Source organism: Lytechinus variegatus, chromosome 14 (genome assembly GCF_018143015.1).
Source record: "Lytechinus variegatus isolate NC3 chromosome 14, Lvar_3.0, whole genome shotgun sequence".
Classification (NCBI taxonomy): domain Eukaryota; kingdom Metazoa; phylum Echinodermata; class Echinoidea; order Temnopleuroida; family Toxopneustidae; genus Lytechinus; species Lytechinus variegatus.
This window is the reverse complement of record NC_054753.1, coordinates 8,610,499-8,638,456: the sequence shown is the minus strand read 5'-3', so window position 1 is coordinate 8,638,456 and position 27,958 is coordinate 8,610,499. Positions and strand designations below refer to the sequence as shown.

The 27,958-nt window shown below is 35.8% G+C and overlaps 1 protein-coding gene across 1 annotated transcript; it reads left to right on the top strand.

Moving 5' to 3' along the window:
- On the top strand, positions 1 to 27,958 carry LOC121428147 (carbohydrate sulfotransferase 15-like). The gene is made up of 9 exons (XM_041624738.1): positions 1 to 223; positions 6,906 to 7,054; positions 9,014 to 9,144; positions 13,151 to 13,379; positions 13,947 to 14,039; positions 17,268 to 17,421; positions 22,831 to 22,981; positions 23,661 to 23,805; positions 26,594 to 27,958. The coding sequence occupies exons 1-9, from the start codon at positions 213 to 215 to the stop codon at positions 26,776 to 26,778; spliced, it is 1,248 nt and encodes a 415-aa protein (XP_041480672.1). The 5' UTR covers positions 1 to 212; the 3' UTR covers positions 26,779 to 27,958.

Sequence of the window (27,958 nt, the reverse complement as noted above, 5' to 3'; positions counted from 1 at the left end):
TTCTCCTGTGCGTGCGGGTCGGATCAGTTTCAGATCTGCGATGCTACTTTTCTTAATTGCGTGTCGACGTCATTATAGCCGAGATGATGTATTGTAAACGTTGGTTCATTTCACGTGCGTGCACAGATGTGGAAAGAAATTAATCTGCCATTTGTATATTATTCGTGCTGACACCAACATGACCAATATCTAGGATAGTATATTACATAACAATGGAGTTCAGGTAAGGAACTTGTCTCTAACATTTGTTCTTTCTTTCTTAACTTTTTCTTTTTTTTTCAATAAATATCTATTATATTTCTTCTTTGTTTACAGATATGTATAAAGGCCTAACTGTATGCGATATATAAATCAGATAGTCCTATATGCAATATAATTTTTTAACTATAATTCATGATTTTCTATTTGTCGTTTTATTGACATTTTTGTTCGTTTATGCGATTTTTTATTTATTTCTGTGTTAACTATGGGAAGGATGGTATCGCGAATGACGTTTTTTGTTGTGTTTTATTTTCACCATTTCCCTTCGGTCTATTTCATATTCCTTAAACATTTTAAATGGTTTATTAATAAAAAAATCAAGACATCATCGCGGCTAAGGCCGAATTGCGATGTATTCACAAGGTAATAAAGACACAAAAAATGTTCAAAGAATAACACAGATAATTACAAAATAAATAATACGGATAAAGTATGGTATTAAAAACTATTGTGTTGTGGAATTTTGGAAAGGTAAGAGAGAGGTGGGAAGGATTAGAGGCAGATAGAGAGAGAGAGGGGAAGTGAAGGGAAGAAGTAGAGCAGAAAGTCAGAAGAAAAGAAGGTACAAACATTATGAAAGAGGTAAAAACATGAAATTGTAAGGCTGTACGTTAGAAGTAAAGTTAGAAGAATGGAATAAGAATAAGAAGTAAAGTTAGAAGAATGGAATAAGAATGCCTTGTATGGGAACGTCATTAATAACGCATGACGTTGGCTTTAAAAAATGGCCTCAAAAAGTTCCATGATCAAAAAAGAAAGAAAGAAAGAAAATGAAAGGACAAGTGAAACATATGGTATGTGTAGAATGTTGTCAAAATCTATTACAAAGTTAGATTTTTATTTAAAAAAGTCACGATTTTCGCTTTCTGCCGTCGTTTTTTTAGGTATTTTCCTACATACGCCACGAAGTGCCCCACAAGATTTTGGCTCACTTCGTCACCGAATATTGATGATGATAATTTGGAGGACTGATATAATAATGCGTTATCACGGTTTGAAAAAGGCGTGAGATTTTTTTTATCTAATTAGGGGCAAGATCATCAAAAATTCATACCAGCTATTCCTGGTCACAGGAAAACAGCCGTTTTAATCATTTTTATTCAAACCACCTTTATTTTAGCTGGCACAAAAATGTTAAAACGGCTGTTTTTGACTCGCCGTACGGCCGGCGTATATAGAACAAATGTGACCATATGGTGCCTCTCCAGTCTCCACACTACCAGCGCCGCACGCGAGTTTTTAAAGCGTAGGGTGGTTACTGAAGATTCATGAATTGTTCATGAACGATTCGCTTCATATAAATTCATATTCATATAAATTAGTCTGAGTAGAGGATAGAGAACAGAAATAAAGCCATGTGTGCTTTCATGATCGGCCAGCAAACACTGCTTTCTCTCATAATATTTAATTTTGTCGGATGTGGGAAGGGGTGCATACATTTGCAACCGAAAACGAAATGGTTAACGAACCTTATTTTGTTTTCGGAGTAGCGAACCTTCGGAACAACGAACCTTAATTCGTTTTCGGATTGACGAACCTTATTTCGTTTTCGGAATAACAAACCTTCGAAACATCGAACCTTATTTTGTTTTCGGATTATCGAACCTTCGGAATAACGCCACAAATGTTCGGATTAACGAACCCTTTTACGTTTTCGGATTAACGAACATCGAGGTATAGACAATTTACGTGTTTCGGAATTACGAACCTTCGGAATAAAGAGCCGTCGGAATTACGAAGTGTAACCGATATTTTGCTGTAATTTAAATTCGTATATGTTTTTTAAAAATTTTGTTGGAAGTGGGCTCTAACTTCTCAGTAACGAGCACAATAAAATCTTTTTAGGACAACAAAATTTAACGTATGCTGCAAATCTTTTTTTTTCAAATTGAATTATGATTTATCCAAAATGTCACGGTAAGAGAATTGATGGAGGTAAACAATCGCAAATAAATAAGGTTGTAAATATTTCTACTTTACTTTATTTTAGTTTAACGCATAATATTTCCAGCTCTACAAGTTCTAAATCGTATCTTCGATTAGCATTTGAAGTGATATAAGGCAAAACGCCACCTGTTGAATTCTTAGATCTTTTTTTAAAGATTATAACAATTTAAGTGGATCTAAGAATCAAGAATAGAATGATCTAACCAAGTTTCCGTAAAACCTATACTATCAAATCAAAGAGTTACCCCTCCCCCCAAAAAATCAAATTTGCCCCTAAAAGAGATTGTAATATTTTTACTGTAAAAATTGATTACGCCTTTAAAGTAATGCGAATTATTTTATTTACTTTCCCATCGTCGTTAACGTTAGAGCATAGAGCTATTAATCTCCATGATTAGAGGTAAGTCTTTTTTATGTGTCATCCAAACAGATTGAACAAACATATTCCAAACATCCAATCAGAGCATGACCCCCAAAGGGGTAGGTCAACAGAGGAACACTATTCACGAATCCACCAAAGACATGACTGAGTCACAACAAGGCATTTTGATCGTTGTTGACAGAATTAAAACGTTTTGCACAGGGGGATCTTTTACCATTTCATTATAGGCTTTGTCCTATTTTCTAAATTGAGTGAAGTTTGCTGCGATTTATTATTATCCCATTGTCTTTGGTGAGAGCTGTAATCCCATCTTCCCACCCGAGGTTCATGCACGGGGTCCATGCTTGTTTTTCACATTGTCTGCTTCTAACTTTGAAGAAAAGACTTGATCTTATAAACCGGCCGTCGAGCAGTTCTCGAGTCCGTGGCTAAATATCCTCTTGCTTCGACGCTTCGATCAGGCTCCATGCAACTGGGCCCCGTCTTATGAGGAGAATTGTAATTGGCCCACACAGCAAAAACTGTGGTGTTAACCGGTGTACATAGAGGACCACACCACTTATTTTACACCGGTGTTAAATTGGTGGTGTTAGTTTTACACCTATAAGTGTTATTACAGTACCTTTTGTTGTTGCATTTACACTCTTTGGTGTTATGTTTAATTTCTAGGGTGTAATTTTAACACCCAGGGTGTGGTCCTCTATTAACACCAATTGGTGTCAGCTTTAACACCGCAGTTTTTACAGTGCGTCCAACATCAACTATATTGTCTAATTTTTGCATACAGGAGATTTAATTAAATCAGCTGTGAATATTTGGGCCAAATGGTCACAGCTGATGATCCATCTTTTCTTTTTTCTTGTTTGGTTTGGCTAGCTGCATGGCAACCAGTCAAGTAATTAATATTTTTTGCCATTGCTTTGGGGGGCTTTTATTTCTTTGAAATAATGAGTAGCTTCTTTCATATTTGAGTTATTTTCTTTTCTTTCTCGCTGCTTGTAGTCTTGCTTCGTGTATTGGTTCATGTAGTCTCACCTCAGGCGTTTGAAAATATCTCGATGATCAATGGCAAAAAAATATGTTCTCTGATGAAACGATAAAGCTGATCGTCAGGAAGAAAATCACGTAAGACAGGAGAATAAAAGTACAAAAGCATACACTGGGAGGCAAGAACATAGCAAATTTACAGTTTCATTGTGTATTCTCTTCAGTAAGAACGACAAGTTAACCTCAACACACACACTAAGAAATAAAGGTTCAAATTTGAACCCGAAAGGTTGATGCAAAATCAGCACCCTATGGGTTCAAAAATTGACCCCTGATTTGGTGTTCAAAAATTGAACCCTTCGGTTGGGGTTCATTTTTGCACCCTGCGGGTTCAAAAACTGCACCCTAAATCTTAAATTGAACCCCTATAGGGTGCAGTTTTGAACCCGCAGAGTTCAAAAATGAACACCAACCGCAGGGTTCAATTTTTGAACCCATAGGGTGCTGATTTTGCATCATCCTTTCGGGGTTCAATTTTGAACCTTTATTTCTTAGTGTGCAGAGTTGACGTTAACAAAAAGAGAAAAATTCAACGATTATAATACTGAAAATTTCATCAAAATCGGTTGTAAAATAAGAAAGATATGACATTTTAAAGTTTCATAAAACAGTTACATCCACATCATGGTCTGTATGATATGCAAATGAGGTGACTGATGACATCACTCACTGTTTCTTTTGTATTTCATTATGTGAAATAATTATGATGTATTCCCAATTTCTCCTGATTGTCCTTTGAAATAAAGTTTTTATGGTTCAGTCATGTTGGTCCAAACTGTCAATTCTGAAAAATTGAAACCTATATATTTCAAAACAATTGAAAAACAAATTAAAGTAATAGTGAGTGCGTGATACCATGTCATTGAATTGGTGTGGAGCGTTGGTTTGGAGCGTTGTGGCCCAGTGGATTAGTCTTCGGACTTTGAAACAGAGGGTCGTTGGTTCGAAATCCAGCCTTGGCGTAATTTCCTTCGGCAAGAAAGTCATCCACATTGTGCTGCACTCGACCCAGGTGAGGTAAATGGGTACCTGGCAGGAATTTATTCCTTGAAATGCCATCGCGCTGTAAAAGGCTGCGAGGCTAAAGCCAGGGTAGTAATATCCAGGTAAGCGCATAGGGACGCATTTGGCAGTGATATGCGCTATAAGCATGTTGGTATTATTGAGTTGTGCAGTAGCTGTTTTGTGAAAAATAAGCAAAACTTTAAATTGCAATAACTTTCATCCGATTTTTTTTTTCGTGTTATAGAGGGTGGACTCAACACACGAGGCTAAAAGTCCTGGTGGGGGGGGGGGGATGGTGAGGGGTGGAGTGAATCTCTGATCTGGGGAGTGTTTCATAAAGTAGGCATTACCTTGTCAGTTGTTTTCCCCTACAAATATAATCTGAGCCAATCAAATACAAGAATTTAATTAGCTTATAACAGCTATAGTTGTCTAACAAGCTTTGCAATCAGGGCAATATAGGTCCCTCCACTTTGATTTATTAATTGGTATATGTATAAAAATTCTGGATATTTCATGCAGATGGTGTATTTCTTTTTCAGTTGAAATGACTTATTGTCAAATGTACTTCAATGATTTATGGAATACGGATAATAGACAAATATAAATTATTTAATGATATGCCCCCATAAACTTGAATAGCGGGATGGATATCTTAAAGGGGAAGTTCACCCTGACAAAAAGTTTATTGTAAAAATAGCAGAAAAAATAATGAAAAATATTGCCGAAGGTTTGAGAAAAATTCATCAAATAATTAAAAAAGTTATTAGAATTTCAATTATTTGATTTGTGACGTCATATGCGAGCAGCATTCCTGCATTGCGAATGGTAAAAAATCACTGAAATGTCATTTTCTCAGAAAATTGAAAATGGTGTTTACTGTTCCTTTTGTATATCAATAGAAAAATCATTTCACACCCGATCATGAATAGAAAACAAAATCAAGTCATCAGGAACCATATAAAATTTGAAATTCATGCGTTTTATATTACATAACACATGGGGCAGCTGCTCGTTTATGACGTCACAAATCCAAAACTTTGAACTCTAATAACTTTCTTACTCTTTAACGGATTTTCCTCAAACCTTCACCAATATTTTTTACTATTTTTTCTGCTATTTTTACAACAAAGTCTTCTTCAGGGTGAACTTCCCCTTTAATTCGAATTTGAATTTTAAAAGGAAAATGACGATATAGGGAGACTTTCAGTCTCTTTTAATCTACTCTAAAGTTGTCTGCTATCGGTACTAGATCGTCTTCATTTACTGAAAGTAAACTGAAAACTTGTCAAGAAAGTTTTAGCTTAAGGCCTGCATGGTCACACCGCCCGAGCGTTGTTGGAGCGGTCGTGGAGCGGAGAGAAAAAAATCATCACCACTCGCTACCGTTCACCATTTTTGATTTCGAATGTTTTTATTCTGTTTTTGATTTTTGTTTTCGATTTTTTCCTCAATTTTGTGAGCGAAATTCGACCCTCTCTCGCTTCCGATCAACGACCGCTCCAACAACGCTCGGGCGGTGTTACCGGCATGCCTTTAGCTAGCCGGTCACTTTAAAGACTCATTGACAGTCATCAGACTTTATATACAATATATGCTGTACTTTATTTTAAACGTGAAAGAAAGTCCTCCTGTTTTTTAAGAGGATGTGCTTCTCAACTTTACATTAAGCAATCTAATTGCTTAAAAGCCCTTATTTGGCTTGTATTCATTCCTGATCTCAATTTGTCAGGCCCAACTCACATGATCTTAAAGGTCAAGTCCACCCCAGAAATATTTGGATTTGAATCAAAGGAGAATAATCAAACTAGAATAATGCTGAAAATTTCATAAAAAACGGATGTAAAATAAGAAATTTACGACATTTTAAAAATCGCTTGTTTTTCACAAAACAGTGATATGTACAACTCAGTGACATGCAAATGAGATAGACGATAATGTCCCTCACTATTTTGTTTTTTTTATTGTTTGGTTTATACAATTTTTCATTTTTTTCAGAGATTTTGCATTAAGGACCAACTTGACTGGACCATATATATGCTAATTCTACATGTTCATGGATAAGTTAATCGTTGTTTCACTTGACAATGAAGAGAAAATTACAATATTCCATATTTCATATAATAAATACAAAAGAAATAGTGAGTGGATGACGTCATTAGTGCTATTTTGTTTATGTAAATTTATGGAAAAATTCCCAATATTCCATTTACTCAAGGTCAATATTACGTTTTTTTCTTTATCATTTTACTTACCCATGCAGAGCGAAATTGATAGCAAGCAACGCTGCAAAGATAGCCAGTGTTATATTCTTCTCCTTGCTACTCTTTAGAGTGATGTTGCTTATACCTCAGGATCAGAAAACAATTATGAGCAAAAGCGTTGCCTATTTTCTTGACCCAAGCCCCAGACGTAAGTATCACTTGTTCATATGATGCCAATGATAATAAGCCTTGAAAATTTGATATCTAAAACATGTATATTATGATGTGGTCGATTTTATGTTAATATCATCACAGTCATTATTATTATCATTATTATTACCATTATTAGCCTACTATTATACTTACCATTTATAGTAGTAGTAGTATTCGTCGTCGTCGTAGTAGTAATAGTAGTAATAGTAGTCGTAGCAGTACTACTATTATACTACTACTACTACTACTACTACTACTACTACTACTAGTAGTAGTAGTAGTAGTAGTAGTAGTTCATGTGCTAGTTAAAGGTCACATGATAATGTTGGTGGTATTTGTGGAACTGGCATCATAAGTTTATGGATCTCATTCATGAAACATAGACATACGGGTCATCAAGTATGAATGATTGTTTTGCACACGTCTTAAGTCACATGATCACGGTCAAAATCATTTTGGGTCATTGGACATAGTTTATGAATTTTTTGTTTGTGAATATTTATTCAACACATTTAGCTGTTTTGAAGGTCGACCATGCAGTATTGCATGCTGCTCTATCAAATCGCGTAATGCAGACGAGACTGCCAGAGGCGTTCCACTTGTTAAATGAACATGATGAATCGATCAATTAATCAAACTGAAAGAACCCTTAAATCGAGTACACTGGTATAAAATACTCTAAACAACGCTGTTTACTATGTGAATCGCACAGCAGTTGTTTAAACAATTAAACAAGTCACCGTGCTTGAATTACTGATAATCAAATATTTGAATCTAAACTTTGTTGTTTAGGATTTTAAAAGTGTAAGTTATTATTTGTTTCCCTGTACTAAAAGCGTGCGCGGGCTTTAAACAGTATGTTCATTATGCTCTAAAAGAAGAGAAAGAAATATATTCGATCTGCATTGGGTGATTTTAACATTGACCCGTTATCCCAAAATAACGAACATGATTTATTCCCACACACTACGCATTCATGTTGGTTGCTATGTTATCCCCACGTATAGAAATCGAATAGAATTGATCATAATTCCTCAACACTTATCTATACATTTTTCAAATGTATTAAACAGAGATACTACCAACGGATTGATAATATCCGATCTATCTGACCATTTACCAGTTTTTGCATTGTGCGAAAAAGAATAGAAAAAATAACTTATACTCAATTCAATATCGAAAAGAATAATCTATTAGAAGATTGAATTATTCAAAAGTGATCTTCAAGTGAAGAATGGTTGGATGTTTATTATGAGTCTAATTCAAATATAGCTAGCATACATACATTTTAACAAAAATTACAGACATATTACGAGAAAATGTTTATTCTGTGTCATCTGTTCAAAAAAAAGGAAAACTAATGATTTTCTAGTTCAAAATTAAGCTAAAAAGTAAGCACTCGCAGTGAAGTCACAATACAAGCACTGTAAGTGCTTAATTAGCGCTTCAGTTTTTACAGTGCAGCTAATTTTAGCACCAGTTAATGTTCTGTATCCTCTGGCAAATATAGATCCAACCTTTTTTATGTGGAGCGTTGTGGCCCAGTGGATTAGTCTTCGGACTTTGAAACAGAGGGTCGTGGGTTCGAATCCCAACCATGGCGCAATTTCCTTCAGCAAGAAATTTATCCACATTGTGCTGCACACAAGCCAGGTGAGGTGAATGGGTACCCGGTGGGATTGATTCCTTGAATGCATGAGCACTGAAAGGCAGCTCGAGCTAAAGCCGGGGTAATAATAATAATAATGATAACATCGCGCCTCAGAATAGAATATTTCTAGATAAATGGCGCTATATTAATGCCTATTATTAATTATTATTATTTTTATTATTATTATTATCATTATTATTATTATTACTACAGCCCCATCACCCCAATGTGAAAAATTGCATAAATGTGATCTTAAAATTCTCTTTAGATTATCAGCTGACATTATTTCCTATATACTTTCAGCTGGGTTTGCTATGCGACATATTGAATACAATGACATCTCTCCTTTTCAAAAAGAGGAACAAGCAATATCCACTTCAGGGACAACGAATACCACAACAATGCCTCCCGATCTCTATCGTATGGCGAAACAGGTAACTGTATACTACTAGCAGCAATTACCCGTGGCAGCACAGGGGGTAGGAGTCATTTTTCTTTATCAAAGTGTGTGTGGGGGGGGGAGGGGGACATTCTCGTATGTACAGCTAGACTGCCTATTTACACTGAAAGCCGGGCAGTTTATTGATGAAATACATTTAGACAACTGATTTATAGCAGACTTCTCTTTCAATATAGATAGGAGGTTCAATTAAGTTAAGCATCTTGGGTTGAACTGGAGGAAGAACTTCAATAATCATTACAGAGTGAAATCCAAATCTAACTATAAAATGGAAAAATGTATTAGAACACGGTGTATTCAGTAAGCAGTCAAGAGGCAATTATTGTGATATAGAAATGTTATGATTACATGTATTGGGTCGGAAATAAATATGTAAGTACATTGCACATGTACCTTACAATGCACATTAGACTGCAGTTGTTTGTAATTTTTAAATTAGAGGTTGCTCAATCATATATAAGTATGGCAGGATGTCGAAAAGAAGTGAGAGAGAGAGAAAGGGGGGGGGGTGATAAAATGAGTGAGACAGAAACAGTGGTGGGAAAAATGAGTCAGACAGAGAGTGAGGAAAATGAGAGACAGAGAATGGGAAAAATGAGAGACAGAGGGGAAAATGAATGACAGAGAGACAGAGGGGAAAATGAAAGAGACCCACACGGGGAAAATGAATGAGAGAGAGAGAGATAGTGGGGAAAATGAGAGAGACAGTGGGAAAATCAGAGAGAGAGATGAAGAGAGAGATAGAGAAATTAAAGAATACAAAAGAGCGAGATAGAGAGAGAGAGAGAGAGAAAAGGTTTTAGATGTTAATTGTGATAAAAGATAAGATTTGTATGGCTTACATGGGCATTTTAATCTTTTTTTTAGAGGTTTTAGATATCTTTTTTTTTACTGGTGGATCAAATAGTTATGCATTGAGATAATTGATAAAAATCTTAGAAAGTACACTGTAAATGTAGTATGGAATTATTGTGTCTTTTAAAAGTTATGTGGGCATCTTCACTGATTATAATTTCATTCAAATAAATAACAATATTGATACGTGAATGTTAGATTATGTCTTTTTTCATAAAAATATCATGTTAATTAAAGGCATGATATGCTACAACAGTATACAGATGAAAAGATCATAATATTTGAGATGGCATAATGCATAAGGTCCCGTATGTCTGTTATACACGGTATTGGCTGTTGAAGCGATAAACCATTTTTACACTGTATTATTCATATCTACATTTTTAATAAACATCTACATATGTACAACAGAGTTTTGTAGAATACATGTCAAACAAAATATGTGTAGCAAAAAAAATGCCAGTGTTGCCAATTTGCAGAAGAAAATCTGATCAAATTTGCCTTTAAATAAAAGGGTTAATAGCAAATCTATTTAAGACAATTTTAATTTTGGGTTTTGGAACTTAGCACTGAGTTGATTATCTGACTCAACAAAACAACTTCATCATATGTTGGAATTTAGATTTACTGCGGCATCAATCATTCAATATAAATATTACATTTTACGTCAAAATACTAACCAATGCACTGTTCAACTGTGTACAACAGAGCACTGGTACAGTTTGATTTTGGAGCGTTGAGTAGCAGGTAGCCCAATCTGTTAAAATATAGGATTAAATACAAAGGATGTGTTAATGAAACTGGGCAGAAACATTAGATGTAGACCCCCCAGCAAACCCCCAGTCAACGCTTGTTTTCAAAAAGCCAAGTCAGAATAGGAATAACCTCTTTGTGACAACTGCCCACATGTTGTACGGTAACCACTGAGGAGGACATCGGCCGATTACGGTATGTTGTTTACCAGCGCTACACATACATGCAGCCAGCGCAGCGCATGCTCCTTGGTATACCGTACCGTGCTTTGTATTTCGCTGACCCGAGAGAGGTAAAAGGGACTGGGAATACTTCGAAGCTATACTCAGGGCTGCGAAAAGGAATGCCAAAAAGTTACGAATTGTAAAAAAAACTTTAAATAATGCGACCAAAATTCCACGAACAACCCCCCTCATGACAATCTGAGAACAATTTAACCATGTTTAGAAAAAATTCCAGCTCGATTGAGTGGAAAACCACGGAGAAAAGCTGCTTCAAACAAACGGAAGGACACACAAGATTAGCCAAATCATAGTAAGGATTCATTTTTGTTCCAATAGTATTTATTCAAATAATCTGCATAATCTTTATTTACACCAAAACATGAAACATAATTAAACAACATGGGAGACGATACAAAGGTTAACCTATATACAGTTTTTGTTCATTTCAAGCCTCTTACAAATTCAAATGCAAATCAATACTTTTCAAGCTAAGTGATCTATAAGTGTCTACCCCAATGCAATTACGGAACAAAATTGATTTATGGATACAGAGTGCCAAAAAGATATATTAATGATATTCATCTATATTTATGTTTTCTTTATATTTGTTAAAAGATCGACATCTATGATAACATGTTTTCAAAGACTTTTTAATCAACCAAATAATACAGTTGTTCTCAAAAGTTAATGAACCCCACCACAAAATGCACTCAATTATGCCGAGTGTTGAATCATGGACCCTACTTACTATTAATTGTTTGGTGAGCCCAGAGAAATAAACTTTATTGAATGTAATATTTGATCACCTGAATTCAGAATTACATATCTAAAACATGGCAGAACTCTAAAGGGATGGCCCAGGCTGGAGATATTTATATCTCAATAAATAGAGTAAAATTCACAATGCAAAATGCTGAAAATTTGATCAAAATCGGATAACAAAATAATCACGAAGTTGTTAAATTTTAAGATTTGCATTATTCCAGTGAAACAGTTTTAGGCATGTCTTTAGGCGGGTTGATGTTGTCATATCCCCACTTGTTCTTTTGTATTTTATTATATGAAATGAGGTTTATTTAAAAATTTTCTACCAAGAACAAAAACAATTAGATTGACAACTGATTAAGTGCATTAGTTATTTATTGCCGCAACTTATTCACCATAATGGAGATCGGAGACACATCATTTACACAAGTATGAAAAATGGAACATTTATTATTTCATGTAATAACATAAATAAAAGGGAAAGTGGGGATGTGACATCATCAGTCCACCTAATAAATATTCATAACGATGTGCAAATAACTGTTTTCACAAAATATTAATAAAACTTAAAATTCAATAACTTCGTTATTTGTTATCTGATTTTTATGAATTTTTCAGCATTTTTATCTGTAAATTTTACTCTATTCATTTAGATATTAATATTTTCAGGCTGGGCCCATCCCTTTAAGACTTTAATTATGTTTATTTTCTGGTGTAATTCACTAAAATTTTCAGCACCACTGTTTATGACCCAAAATCATTACAATTATAATGTAAATACATTTTTTGCGCCTATTTAATGTAAATGGAATATCCGATTTAGCAGGTCCATGGAAAAACTTAGAGGATTTGAACCTGCCATTTCATTACTTGCCTGTCAGCGGTAGTACCATTTCAAAGCACAGTCAAGAATATGAATAAAAACATATACTGATTCATTCTGAATTGTATTCATAGTACATGGACAGAGAAATGGAATATTCGTGATGAAACTTCCACATAAAACCTTTAACTTTCTATATTGTTCATGTTCATTTGTAATAATTATAATAATCATTATCTCTTTCTAAACACACACACAAACAAGAAAAAAAATCGAGATATCTTTACACCACATCGTGGAAGTCGATATACATGTACACTGATAGGGGGGATTGAGCAACTCAGATTCCAAGACCGAGAATAAAAAAAAATGAAAAGAAGCAGAAAAGGAAAGAAAATGACAGGGGTGAGATTGAAATAAGATATTTTTAGTTGAATGATAATGTCAAATATTTTTGACATGTTCGAGTTTAAAATATTTTTTTAATTAAAAAAAGGCCAAAGTTTTCGCTCGCTCGCAGCTGTTTAATCCCCCTATTTTCGTTCTCTTGTCATTCACAGGTTTTTGACGAGCTCCCGGACGAGTATCTCCCTGGTTACAAAAGCTCTTGCTGGATGACCAAGACGAACGCACCTGGTATTGGACGTCTTCGGTGTCTGCCGTACTTCTACATTCTAGGAGTAGCGAAATGTGGCACCAGTGATTTATGGGACAAGATTGTTGCACACCCACACGTGGTCAGGAACGTGATAAAGGAACCGCACTGGTGGTCCCGGCGTCGTTTGCAAGGTAACCACTGCCACTCCCCTCCAAAATGAATAGATATAAAATAAAACAAGCTAAAGTTCAACCAATAAAAAATTGAGAAAAAAAAGAAAAAAAAAGAAATATGATATTTTATACATGGATATATATTCTCAAAATCTATCAAAAATAGCTTTACGTATGAAGAGGGACACATTCTTTCACTGCCTTCGCTCTCCTTTTTTTTCTTTTTCTTTTAATAGAAAATTTGCCCAATAAACTTACTTTAAGTTTGGCCCCTCTTTGTGTTTTAGACGCACGCAACTGCTCTTCCCCCATCTCTCCTCTGGCCATACCTGTATATTTTCCCTGTATCCAAAGACTTTCTCCTGATATTATTATCTGTATCTCTCTCGTCCTCCTCTTCCCATTCTTCAATATCTCTCCCTCATTCATGTCATTTCTTGAACCCCCTTCTTTATCTCTACCTCCAACCCCCCCTCCTATCACCCCTTGTCTTTCCCCGTCCTCTCCCTACCCCCCCCCCTCTATTCGTCTATCTCATTGTTCCATCTTCCATGCTCTAATGTTTTTTTTATTTTCTTTCAATAGGGATATCATTTGATGCATATCTTCATACACGTTCTGCAAGTTTGGTCAGTTCGTTTAAGGAGGATTCTTCGAATAAACTTACGCACATTGCGGGTACGTATGCAATGCATGTGTGTTTCGATTCAAATTTTTAACTCCAGAATAAAAGTGGAGAAAAAAAAGCTATTTTGAAAGATGTAAGAAATAAATGCGATTTGATACGTAATCGATGTAGATTCGATTTGTTTTGTATTTTTTAGATTTGATTATTTTGTAATAAAAATTTGCCATGATTTAATTTTTTGTTAGCTTTATCAACATCCCCTTGACAAACACACCCCATCACGCATCCTCACATCATTTTTTTTCATATACACACAGTTCATGTATGTTTGCATGTTGTAGACTTTAAACCCTCAATGTTTGGTATCATTTGCCCCCCTTACCTTATGTACTATGTTATTGTAGTGAATTTCACTCTGCATTTATAATTTTATGTCTAGTAATTGTAATTTTTATGATTTTGTGGATCAAGACATTGATTGCATTTTTTAGATTTAATGTAGTATTAGTGCCATCAATAACACCATGAACAAAATTTATAGACCTTTACACAACCACGACCATATACATGTAGAACTATCATAGGCCACAGATGTGTACACTAGGTCGATCTTTTTTACATTAGGTCGATCTTTTTTACATTAGGTCGATCTTTTTTACACTAGGTCGATCTTTTTTACATTAGGTCGATCTTTTTTACATTAGGTCGATCTTTTTTACATTAGGTCGATCTTTTTTACATTAGGTCGATCTTTTTTACATTAGGTCGATCTTTTTTACATTAGGTCGATCTTTTTTACATTAGGTCGATCTTTTTTACATTAGGTCGATCTTTTTTACATTAGGTCGATCTTTTTTACATTAGGTCGATCTTTTTTACATTAGGTCGATCTTTTTTACATTAGGTCGATCTTTTTTACATTAGGTCGATCTTTTTTACATTAGGTCAATCTTTTTTAGAAAGTATATTTGTACTCGTGTTCGTTCTTAAAGGTCAACTCCACCCCAGAAAAAAATTTTGATTTGAATCAATAGAGTCTATTGAATAGACAAAATCAAACAAGCATAACGCTGAAAATTTCATCAAAATCGAATGTATAATAAGAAATTTCTATTTAAATATTGCTTATTCTTTTTTTACAAAACGGTTATATACGCAACGCATTGTTTTGTTTGTTATTGTTTGATTATACAATATTTCAATTTTTACAGATTGGACAAGAAAGACCAACTTGACTGAACCATAATATTAAAACAATGGTAATTCCACATGTTTAGGGAGGAATAAAACTTTGTTCACAAGAAAATGACGAGAAAATTAGAATATTTCATATTTGATATAATGAAATGCAAAATAAATAGTAAGTGGGTGACGTCAACAATCCCATCATTTGCATATCAACCAGGATGTGCACATAACTGTTTTGTGAAATTAAGTGAAGCTGAGAAATGTCATAACTTTCTTATTTTACATTAGATTTTGGGGAAATTTTCAGTTTTCTACTTACTAGAATTTCGCTTGTTATTCAAATAATTTTTTTTTGGTAAAATGACCTGAATTTTGCCAAACTTTATATCCTTCAATATTATCCACAAAACGTGCAATTTCGATTGATTTTAGAGGATTTTTTTTTACCCCAAAACACGCACGTTACATTTTTGTCTCGCCTGCATAGCAGAGCGAGACTACATAGGTGCCGCGGCGGAAAGCCGCTGTTCCGATGGTGGCGTCGTCAACATTGAAATCTTAACCGTGCTTAAGTTCTTGAAATATCATCATAACTTAGAAAGTCTATTAACATAGTTCATGAAACTTGAACATAAGGGTAATCAAGTATTACTGAGCATCCTGCCTGAGTTTCAGGTCACATGAGTAAGGTCAAAGGTCATTGGGGATAATGAACTTAGACCATGTTGGGGGATGATCAGTATCGAAATCTTAACGAAGGTTAAGTTTTTGAAGTGTTATCATAACTTCAAAAGTATATAGACCTCGCTCATAAAACTTAGGCATAAGGATAATACTGTATCACTAAAGATCCTGCCAGAGTTTCAGGTCACATGATTAAGGTCAGAGGTCACTCAGGGTCAACATACTTTGGCCATGTTGGGGTTATTTGATGAATTGTTATCATAAGTTTAAAATTTTATGGATCAAGTTCATGAAACTTGGACATAAGAGCAATTAAGTATCATTGAACATCCTTTGCGAGTTTCAGGTCACATGACCAAGGTCAAAGACATGACCAAGGTCAAAGGTCATTTTAGGGTAAATTTTTTGGTAATATTTGGGGTATATGTGGAATTGTCATAACTTTAACAGTTTATGGATCTAGTTCATGAAACCTAGACATAAGAGCAGCAATGTATCCCTGTATACCATGTGCACGTTTCAGGAACATGTTCAAGATCAAAGGTCATTTAAAGGTCACTTACAAAGTTTATGGATCTAGCTCATGAAACATCGACATAAGGGTAATCAGGTATGACTGATTGTTTTGCACATGTCTTAGGTCACATGGTCATGGTCAAAGGTCATTTTGGGTCAATGGACATAATTGTTTTTTATCATATTAGTATTTCATTCTGTGAATAATTATTCATTAGCAGTTTTCAAGGACAGTACCGCTGCTATATCGAATTGCGTGATGCAGGTGAGACAGCTGCCAGAGGCGTTCCACTTGTTACCTAATTTGGGGGTAAACTTTTTTTGTCAAAATACTGTTGCTGACTGATAAACTGGGGAGCATTTCGTCGACAATTTTGTCTGACAAGTTGTCAGATCTGACAACTTTCCTTGATTTTGATTGGCTGAGAGACACTGTTACTATGGTAACTGTCCTTCTATGGATCGCTCTCCGGGTAGGTTCTAACCAACAATTTGGTTGATTTTTTATACCATTTTTGTCAGTAGGACCATGGTAAGACACATATTCGCCAACATATTGTTTCCTTTTTACCAATCATTTTTTAAGGAGTGTAGATATAAAGATACATCAGGGTCCCTTCTTACAAAGAGTTACGGTTGATCCAATCAACCACAACTATGGAAAGCCAGCAACGTCAAAATATATACATCGTTGTTCAAATAATTTGCAGATAATGAATATTCATACATTCACCGTTTTCTTGACAATTCAATATGCTTCTCTTTGTTTTCAAAGGACATTGTGCAAATTTCCTAAATAACAAATTATTACACTGATAGATTCACATATACTTGAGGTGAGTCTTTGTAAGACGGGCCAAAGTAGGAAAACTTGGCATGTTTTTTTTCAGGTGATGGTTCTGCGTCCACCTTATGGGATAACCAACACTGGATGGAAACGTTTGCCGTGGTAAAGGAAGGTCCTAAATATGGCACAGCGGACATTTTACGTGCTGCTCAACCGAATGCAAAATTATTTGTAATACTGAGGGATCCTGTCTCCAGGTAAAAAAAATAAGAACCAACAAATAAGCTAACAAAAAAATGCTCTCCCACACACACACACACTCTCACACACCCACCCTCACACACCCTCCCTCACACACACCCTTTTTATTAGAGTTTGTCATTTTGATAAAGGGCGTAGGCTGGTTTTAGCATGCATGGGGAGGTGCACATCCTGAAACTAGAGTGGTATGGGGGTGCACATCTTGGGGAGGCGGAAATTAAGTTTGGAAAATCAGCTGTTGAAAGCAGAAGGGGTACAAATTTTGTTTTGCTTGCCAGTGTCGGAACTCCTCTGCCTCAGCGGGAGGATGCACACCCAGTGCAGCTCCAGCCTACGCCCTCGTTGGTAGTTCTTCTGGTACTCCCAAGCGCGTATAATTACGGTTGTTGAAAATTGGTAATGGTGCATGTATATGGCAGTCTTAAAAATTGAAGAGGTTTTGTAGATCGGTTGCGCTATTAATTGCCACGTCCCTAGGAGAAGACTCATAGCCATCTGTCCTCTTATTGCTCATGTGAATTTAATTATATACATGCTTCTCTACACCCAGCAAATTTACCAATGAAAAGTGGTAGCGCCGATTTCCACCCCCCCCCCACCGAAAGGAGTGATGGTGTTTATATTCTGCCAGAGGCGGTGCCATGGTATTTTCTGGGGGTGGGGCAAGGCCATAGGCGGCGGAAGCGGGGGGACGTGTCCCCCCCTAAATTTGAGGAGGGGGGGACGGTCCCCCCTAAATTTGTTGTTGATGACCTTTTTTTTTTTTTTTTTTTTTTTTTTTTGCTTGTCAATTAATTTTCCTTCGTCCCTTGAGAACCTTTTTTTTTTTTTGCTTGTCAAAAAATTTTTGGTTGTCCCCTCCTAAAATTTTTGGCTTCCGCCGCCAATGGGCAAGGTACCATATACAGAGGGATCCCAACTCAGTGATATGCAAATGAGAGAGTCGATGATGTCCTTCACTCACTATTTCTTTTGTTTTTTTATTGTTTGAATTATGCAATATTTCATTTTTTACAGATTGGAAAATAAGGACCAATTACTCGCCTCATCCATAAGCTGTTAAAATAATGGTAATTTCACCTGTGCAGGAAGGAATAAAATTTTGTTTCACATGACAAGGAAATTTTTTTTTTTTCATATATCATATAATGAAATACAAAAAAAGATAGTGAGTGGGTGACGTCATCAGTCTGCGCATTGCATACCGACCAGGATTTCCATGCATGTAACTGTTTTGTGAAATTAATCGAAACTTTAAAATGTCATAACTTTCTTATTTAACATCCGATTTTGATGAAATTTTCAGTGTTTTTTTATTGTTGTTGTGGTGGACCTGTACTTTAATGCCCACAATCAATGTTATCAGTGTTATGCTTGTTGGATTTTTCTCCTTTTATTCAAATCATTTTTTGTTGGGGTGGACTTGTCCTTTAATGCCCACAATTGATTATTATGGCAATAGACCAGTTCGTAGTTACTTCATGTAGTCAGGTCCAGATTTGAGAAAAGTAAACTGCCTTAGGCAAATCGTGTTAATGCTGAATTGAGTAGTGCTTTAACATAATTCGGGGGTGCTGAGTCCAAATTTGCTGTTTGCCAACCTTGATTTTGATGTTAAAATCCTCAAATCGGCAAAAACAAAATGGCCGCCATTCTACACCCAATTTTACTCTATTCTTACCCCAAAACTTGTAACAAAAATGTTTGTCAACGGTGTTTGGTACTATTTGATCTCAAAAGCAACATACTAAAAATCCACCAAAATCCGTATCCGGGAAAGTGGTTATTTACAAGATGGCGTCTAAGATGGCCGTCATTAACTGAAAATTAAAATAACCGGCACTTTATCTACCCTAGACACCTTTTTCGGTGCATACATGTATTCAATGGTGGAGGGCAAAAAGGAAAAAGTGAACATAAGCACTCCAGGATACCTGAAAATCCAAGATTGCGTAAAAATGGCTGCCATGGCTTAAAAAATCATAATTCATCTTTTACGTATTTTAGTGTCTTTTATTTGGGTTGTATTAATTGGTGATTTCAAGGGTCAAGAAGTAAACCGGGACAAGTTACAAGGACAGTCAACAGTCCACTATGTCCAAAAATCCAAGATGGCTTTCAAAATTGGAGTCTAAAATAGCTGTTGTTATCTAAAAAAAACCCCCACAAACCTGACATAGTTTGTTTAATACCTGCCTTGGACATATGATGCCCAACCCATGGTTTAATTGGTCAAAAAATACGTTAGGACAAGTAAAAAAGACAGTCTATGGTCCTCCATGTCCAAAAATCCAGGATGGTTTGCAAAAATGGAGTATAAAATGTCTGTCGTTAATTACAAACCGACACAGTTTGTTTAATAACCGCCTGGAGAATATGATTTTTTAGTATAACGCATGTTTTAAAGGGTCAAGTATTAGATTGGGACAAGTTACAAGGACAGTTAGTGGTTCCATTATGTCCAAAAGTCCGTAACGGCTTCCAAAAATGGAGTCTATATAGGCCGTTCTCACCGAAAAACTGACACAGTTTGTTTAGTATCAGCCCGGGTAATATGATTTTGGTATTTAACCCATGATTTAAAGGGTCAAATAATAAATAAGGACCAGTTACAAGGACAGTCAGAGGTCCAGCATGTCCAAGAATCCAAAACAGCTTCCAAAATTGGAGTCTAAAATGGCTATTGTTACCTAAAAACTGTCATAGTTTGTTTAATATCCGCCTGGGATATATGATTATGTTGTCTAACCCTTGGTTTAAATGGTCAAGTAAAATATTAGGATAAGGTACAAGGGCAATCAATGGTCCTGTACGTCTAAAAATCCAAGGTGGTTTCAATTAAGGAGTCTAAAATGACTGCTGATACTCAAAAATTGACATTATCTATTTAAAATATATTTGGGAAATATGATGTTGGTGTCTACACTATGGTTTCAAGGGTTGAATAATACTTTTGGATTAGTTACTATGGTATGAAGCAGTCCATTTTGCCGATTATTTAAAGTTGGCTTTCAAAGTTAGTCTTAAAAGACTTCCATTAGCTAAACATAATATTAATTAGGTGAACAAAATCTACACTACATGCATTGTGGTTTGAAGGCTGAACTAATAAATCGGAACAAATAAAAAAGATGGTCAGTTTCTTTTTCGTCGTAAAAAGTCCAAAGCGACTTCTAAAATTGCGCGAAAATGACTACTCTTCCCTAATCATGAAACCAAAGGATAGTCCTGAGCACAAAAATGATGTGTCTTGAAATACTTATAAGTGAATTATGGAATTTTTATAGGTGAAATTGTACCTTATTTTTTGAAGTTTGTTTTTGGATGTTTACTTATTGTTGCACCACCACCTAATTATGTCACTAATTCTTGTAAAACACATTGTCAAGGGTCTTAGCAACAGAGACACCAAAATAGTGGCACTAGATGGGATATGAAGTATTGTCATTTTTGTAACAATGGTGGCCAATTTGAATGTAATTTTTGAAGCGTTCTTCAATTTTTTGACTAAATTGACAACAGTGGTTCCCTGTACTCTGTCTTCACCTATATCATATGACCCTTGATATCATGAGAAAGGCACAAAAATGTTCTTACATTGTAAGTAGGTAGTAATGAACGTTGCAGCCAGATTTTTAAGAAATAACAACTATGGGGGCAAAACTGCACCACTGATAAACCTTGAAATTTTTCCAATGTAATTTTTCCCTTTGGAATCATGATTTTTTATATGTTTTATTTTATTCTCGGTAGACCCCAAGGTTATTTCTACCAGGTGGATATTACATGAATTTAGACCATTTCAAAGTTACAACGTCCATTATAGACGCCATTTTGGAAGGTAATCTTGGATTTTCTGACACACACACTGACTATCTTGTAAACATGTCCTGATTCATTATTTGACTTGAAAGCTTTTTGATGATTTTGATTTTGATGATTTTCTTTATTTTTGGACTTGATGGTACAGCGACTGCCGTTGTGGACGCTATGTTGGATTTCCAGGTAACCTTTTGTAACTATAACCTGTGTCAATAGACTTTGTTTAATCCTAACATGCCTAAGTTTCATGAAATAGAAATCTAAACCCTAAAAGTCATGAAATTTCAAAAACTTAACCTTGGTTAAGTTTTGATGTTTACTTCGCCGCCGCCGTCGGAAAAGCGACGTCAACGTCTTGCTTCTCCTATGCAGGCGATGAGAAAATGGCAGACACGTTAAAGATATCCAATGTGATTATGCAAGCATCGCCCCCAAATTATCAAACATTTTGTCATATTATTTATCAAATCAGCAGCTTTGAATCATGGCAGCCATCTTGGAATTAAAGATGGCTGACGAATCAATCGGACACATTATGTTTCCAACCCTCGGTATCAAAAATAACGCATAGATCCCTAATTTCTAAATATAATCACCCATAAAAATCGTTTAATGTGGGAAACTGCATTAAAAATGCCGCCATTTTTTTTTGCCGATTTGAGGATGAAAACGTCGGAATCGAGTTTGGCAAACAGCATTTTTGGGTTCAGCACTCCTGAATTACCTTAAAACAATTGATAAATCAGCATTAACACAAAATGCCTAAAGAACTTTTTCTGAGCACATTTTTAAAAATCTGGACCTGACTAATGGGCAAGTTTGGTCAAATGACCTTTCATTTCTTTCATCATGATAGGCAGATTTCAAAGCAAAATATTACGTAAGCTTGCCGTACATACATAGCAGGATGAAGGAATTGAATAGACCAGGTGACTAGAATAGCACACCAATGAACACTTTTAATGAAGGTTTTTGTTGCATTCCTACTTTTAATGCCTATCTTAGCATGTTGCACAACAGTGTAATTGACAAACTGTGAAATACCAGTGTTCGTGGAAGCATTAATAATAATAGACAGTTCTTGTATAGCGCATAACACATTATAAATAACGTCTCTATGCGCTTCCAAAGGACTTGGATATTATTACCCTGGCTTTAGCCCCGCAGCCTTTTACAGCGCGGTGGCATTTCAAGGAATAAATTCCTGCCAGGTACCCATTCACCTCACCTGGGTTGAGTGCAGCACAATGTGGATAAATTTCTTGCTGAAGGAAACTACGCCATGGCTGGGACCTGAACCCACGACCCTCTGCCTCAAAGTCCGGAGACTAATCCACTGGGCCACAACGCATTGTTGTTTTTTGTGGATGTAAATGAAAACGACAATTCGAAAGAATATATGAATAATCAAAACATCAAAGTTGGTGCTTATCTCATTAGATTTTAAAGCACCAAGTCACTTTAGTACAAATGACCTTCTTCTGATCATGCGCAGAAAGGAACTCCGAACTGGCTTATTGGAATGGAAGATGAAAAAAAAAATGATTATTGGATTTAACCTTTTGTTTTCTGTCCACTTGTAGGCTATACTCGGATCATCTTTATTTTGATGGCAGCCCGGACCCAGAGAAATTTCATAATGCCACGGTCGACACCATAGCCAGATTTAGGAGATGTACTGAAGCACTTACTCCTCGCGCATGCGCATACACACTCACAATTCATAATGGAGTAGTAAGTAAAGTCAAATGGGGGTGGGGTGACCACTCTGCAAGGGCAGCGCTTCTGAGTGAGAAATGGGGCACTGGGCACTGCATATTGCCCCCGTTTCAAACACTCACATGATTCCATTTTAAATCTACACTGCAAAAACTGTGGTGTTAACCGGTGTACATAGAGGACCATACCATTTTTTTTACACCGGTGTTAAATTGGTGGTGTTAGTTTTACATCTATAGGTGTTATTACAACACCTTTCGTTGTTACATTTACACTATTTAGTGTTATGTTTAATCTCTAGGGTGTAATTTTAACACCTCAGGGTGTGGTCCTCTATTCACACCACATTTGTGTCAGTATTCACACCACAGTTTTTACAGTGTATGAAAACCGCCCCTTTTATAACTGATAAATGTCCCTTTTTGTGTATTGACCCTTTGTAGACGGTGTCATTTCGCATTCAGAGAAGACTGGTCAATTTCGGGCTATATAGGCCTACGGCTCTTTTTTAAAAATATGTTTTGCCTGGAAATTGATATGAAAATCCCCTACACAATTGCAATTAATTTAAAAGCAGACCGTTTATAGTCTAACGTACTAAATGAATTCAGCATTTACAAAAGAAAAAAAACATCACGAGTGATTTACCCACTTACTAAATGCTGGCATGTTCTTTTTCTCACCATTCAAACAGCGCCTCAACGTTGGTCTGTATTCTATTTATATCCGAGACTGGTTGAAAGTATTTCCACGAGATCAGATATTTATTCTCAAACTTGAAGGCTGGCATTCTGACTGTGAGGAGATTTTACCAAGACTATATGCTTTTTTAAATCTAAGTAAGTGATCTATAAATGTGAATGCTAATATTTTGATTCCATATACTTATGCTATCGAGTGTCGATATCTGATTGTCTAATCAAACGTTTATTATTTCTTATTTGGTTAACATTTCTGGATAAGAATTCAAAAGTCTTACACCCTTCATTTTCTCTCTATAAATGTATACCTCTCTCTATCTTTCTTCTTTTTAAAATTTTGCTGGAAAATGTCAACGGTAGCCAAAATGTTGACAAAGATCCCCACAAAAAACAAACAAAAAATCTTGTACGGGCTTTATATAAGCATGGTAAGAATTTCCTTGAAAGATAATAATAATAGCCAATTTTTTTACTAGCGCTTTTCCAAGAATGGCTCAAAGCGCGTTAAGGCATATTATTACCCTTACCCCGGTCATTGGATTCATTTCAATCCCGCACGAAAAGTGCACAGTTTCCACTCCTTGGGAAGCATTCCTTGAATTCATCGCACTGTGGCAAAATCCATATCGAACATACAATATCTTTCGCATCCTACCGGGTACCCATTTAACACCTTCGTCGAAAGTGGCAAAGTGTGGATTAACACCTTGCCAAAGGATGCTAGACCGCGGTGGAATTCGAACACACGACCCTCTGTTTACAAGGCGAGATTCAGAACTATAGGTGGATCCAGGGGAGGGGGGGGGCAAGGGGCCCGCCCACCCCCCTATTGGCGGAGCAAAAAAAAAGTCAAAAAAGGATAGAAAGAAAATCAAGGAAAAAAGGAGAAAAAGAGAGGAGAAAAAAAGAAGAGGAGGAAGGCGAGTGAACAAAATATGATGAGGAGAAGGCTTGTAAAATAAAAAGAATCTTTCACGTCACTTAATAAAATTTTCGCTCGCGCTTCGCGCTCGCATTGCCTGTTGGTAATTTTCATATCTTGTTTAATATGGAGTTGAAATATCAAGTTTGGAACTCAATATGCAAAACATATTTCATCTCGGAAGTCGAACTTTCATTATTTTGTGTGATTTACAAATTGTTTCTAAAAAGTGCTCTGTAAAAATGTCAGTTTTTATGGTCTAAATATCAAAATTTTCTGCTCGCGCTGCGCGCTCGCAAATTTTGATTTATCAGGTACCGATTAGTTTCTTGTGTTCCATAAAGTTTTAAAAATATCAATTTTTAGGTCTGATTGTAAAAAACGTATCAGCTGGCGCTGCAAGATCGCATTTTGATTGACGATTTATGTTTCAATATTGATTATACAACAAATACTTAAAATCCCCTTTCCATGACGGTGTATAAAAAATTAGGCTCGCAATTTGTGCTCGCTTTAATGGTTTCAATATATTAACTGATGCATCCTATCTATGATTACAAAGGTGCTTGAAATGTCAATTTTTCAGGCCATATATCATCAGATTTCGCGCCCTCATTATAGGTATTAATAAATATGATATTGATTTAATAATTAAATTGTCCCTTTTGTTTTATCTTGCGCTTAGCAAGAGGAATAGGAAGGCAGTCATTATTTTCATAAGATGACATGTCCTAAGGATGTCCCGGTCCTATGTCAAAACTCTTTTTTTCAGATCGGAATATCAAATAGTTTAAGCCCGCGCTTCGCACTCGCTCTGATTTACATGATAAAGGATTATTTAGAATGCCTATAGATTCTATAGGTCTAAATATGAAACACACGCGCGTATGTTTATACAGATACTCAACTTGTTCTCTTAATTTAAATTATAATCCAGTTTCAGATCACAATATCAACAATTTTCTGCTCGCGCTTTGTGATGGCATTGTTATTGTATGAAGATCCCCTATTACTCATTTTTTCATGATTTACAAATAGAATGTCCCGTTTTTAGGTCTAAATCTCGATTTTTTCCGCTCGCATCAAATTATCAATTGTTTAGTACCTGTTCACGATTACAACAATTGATTAAAATTTTCAGCTCGCATCGTTTGATTGTTGAAATATGAAACGTCTTCATGGCTAAGTGCAAGCAGTCATTAATAGGTACCTTTTCGATCAGCTCAAAACGTATATAAAAAAATAATATAACGAAGACCCCCAATTACTCGTCCTTTTCATGATTTAGAAAACATGAATTGAATAGAGTGTCTCGTTCAATAGGTCTAAATCTCGAATTTTTTCCGCACGCGCGCGAACGCATCAATTGTTTAGCTTTTTACTTATTTTTCTGTTTAAGTTACGAAAAGTGCTTAAAATTTCCATTCCTTAGGTAAAAAATGTATAAAAAAAATTAGCTCGCGCTTCGCGCTCGCTTTATTTGATTTTTAAACTATGTAACGTCTCCATGGCTAACTGCTTGCAGTCTTTACCAAATACATTTTCCATCAGTTCATTTCTGCTCGCGCTTCGTGTTCGTAGTAATTATTTAGTTGCATACACATCTTTTTCAGGATAACAAACATTGCCCAGATTGTTCAAATTTCAGAAAAAAAATAATAAGATTCCCCGCCCCAAAAAGCTCGCTCTTCCCGCTCACATCATACAAATAAGGATTTTGATATTATATATTTATGTTGATTTATAAAAATAAAGCTAAGAAGTGACTAGTTATAGGACTACCCCTTCGCCGGACCCCTTCAAAGAAACCAAAATCATCATCGAGCGGCCGATCGTGGAAAATATGGCTGAAAAAAATCCGCCCCCCTATTGGCGAAGGCTGGATCCACCCCTGAGAACCACTACACCACAGCTCTTCCACATAATCAAGACATGTATTTAAATTGTTATTAATGTTACAGTCCCACTTGGAGGTTCATGTCTTTTTTTTCAATTTGTTTGCAGAAATTTTGACGAAGGTTCAAATCTTGGATATCTGCCAGACTCGAATGAAGAATGCAAACACTCATAAAGCAAGTAAAATCGGAGGCATGCTTAACGAAACACGGACAATCCTTCAAGATTTCTACTCGGAATGGAACCGAGATTTGAGTACTTTACTGGGTGATACACGCTTCTTATGGCAGTAACCATGGTAACGATATAATGATAAACAAGATACAAAGCTGGAAACCGTTATTTATTTCTATAAAAGTTATCAGCGCCGACAAGTTGTCATAGTCCGACAATTACCACAGTAACAGTCAGACATCTGCTATTATCAGAAACCTGGAAATTCGTCAGATCTGACAACTTTTCAGACGGTAGACATTGATCATGTTGATGAAACGTTCACCTGCAGTTTTTTTTCGACGTCGTCGTCGCCATCGTCGTTGTGACTGTTGCTGCCTCCTCCATCATCTGTGAAATACACTTTATTCTCTCCAAGGTCCGTAGATTGAAAGTCAATCTAATAAATTGTGGTCAGGGGCGAATCCGAAAGTTTTATCCAAAGTTTCAATCGAATAAGATGGAATTCTAACTCTTAGATTGAAAATTTCAATCAAACTTCGACCACCGAATGGCATCCCCTAAACTGCAGGCAGATTGGTCCATGATCGCAATCTATTTCAATCTAAGGGATTTAGAGAGTAAGAGTTGGCAGATATGTAATATCATTTCAATCATGTGTGTTTACAATCGATTGGTGATATACCAAATTGTATTAACAGTTTTGTTTCTGTAATAGGCAGAAAAAAATAAGGCCTAATCGTGGACCTCATAATGGTGAATGTGTGACCTATAGATTGTAGGAACTATTCAAAATAATATTTGGGTAATTATTTTTGATGTATGATTTAATCTCGGGTAGTTTAGTTGTTATTGATGGCTGAGCCCAGTCACGTTTCATTCTTACTTCCAATATGATATTGCAATAATATCGTGTTATCAACTTATTTATTTTAGGTTTTGGGTGTATTCAGATTTATGGAATAACTTATTACATGACAATTAAGTTATGCACATCGCTTTATTTATTCAAAGCTGTTTTGAAGAAAAATTCACCGGTAAGAGCTATAATATACAGCCAACCGATGACACCCCCCTCCCTCCTGTCGCACATGCACACTCGCACTCTTGCACTTTTCACTTTCATCAACATTACAATACCTCTGTTTGATATTTTCTTTCCCTATTTAATTTACTTTTGCTACTCTGATATTATTTTGTGCAATAAAAGATAATGCTCTTTTATTCCATTGTATAGTCTGGTTTACGATATTTTTTGTTGTCCCTAGTGGTGCGAATGAAATATCTTCCAAGTCATCT

Coding starts and splice junctions, on each gene's coding strand:
- LOC121428147 (XM_041624738.1), top strand. Junction 9,145..13,150: donor TCTATCGTATGGCGAAACAG/GTAACTGTATAC, acceptor TGTCATTCACAG/GTTTTTGACGAGCTCCCGGA. Junction 22,982..23,660: donor TCACAATTCATAATGGAGTA/GTAAGTAAAGTC, acceptor CCATTCAAACAG/CGCCTCAACGTTGGTCTGTA.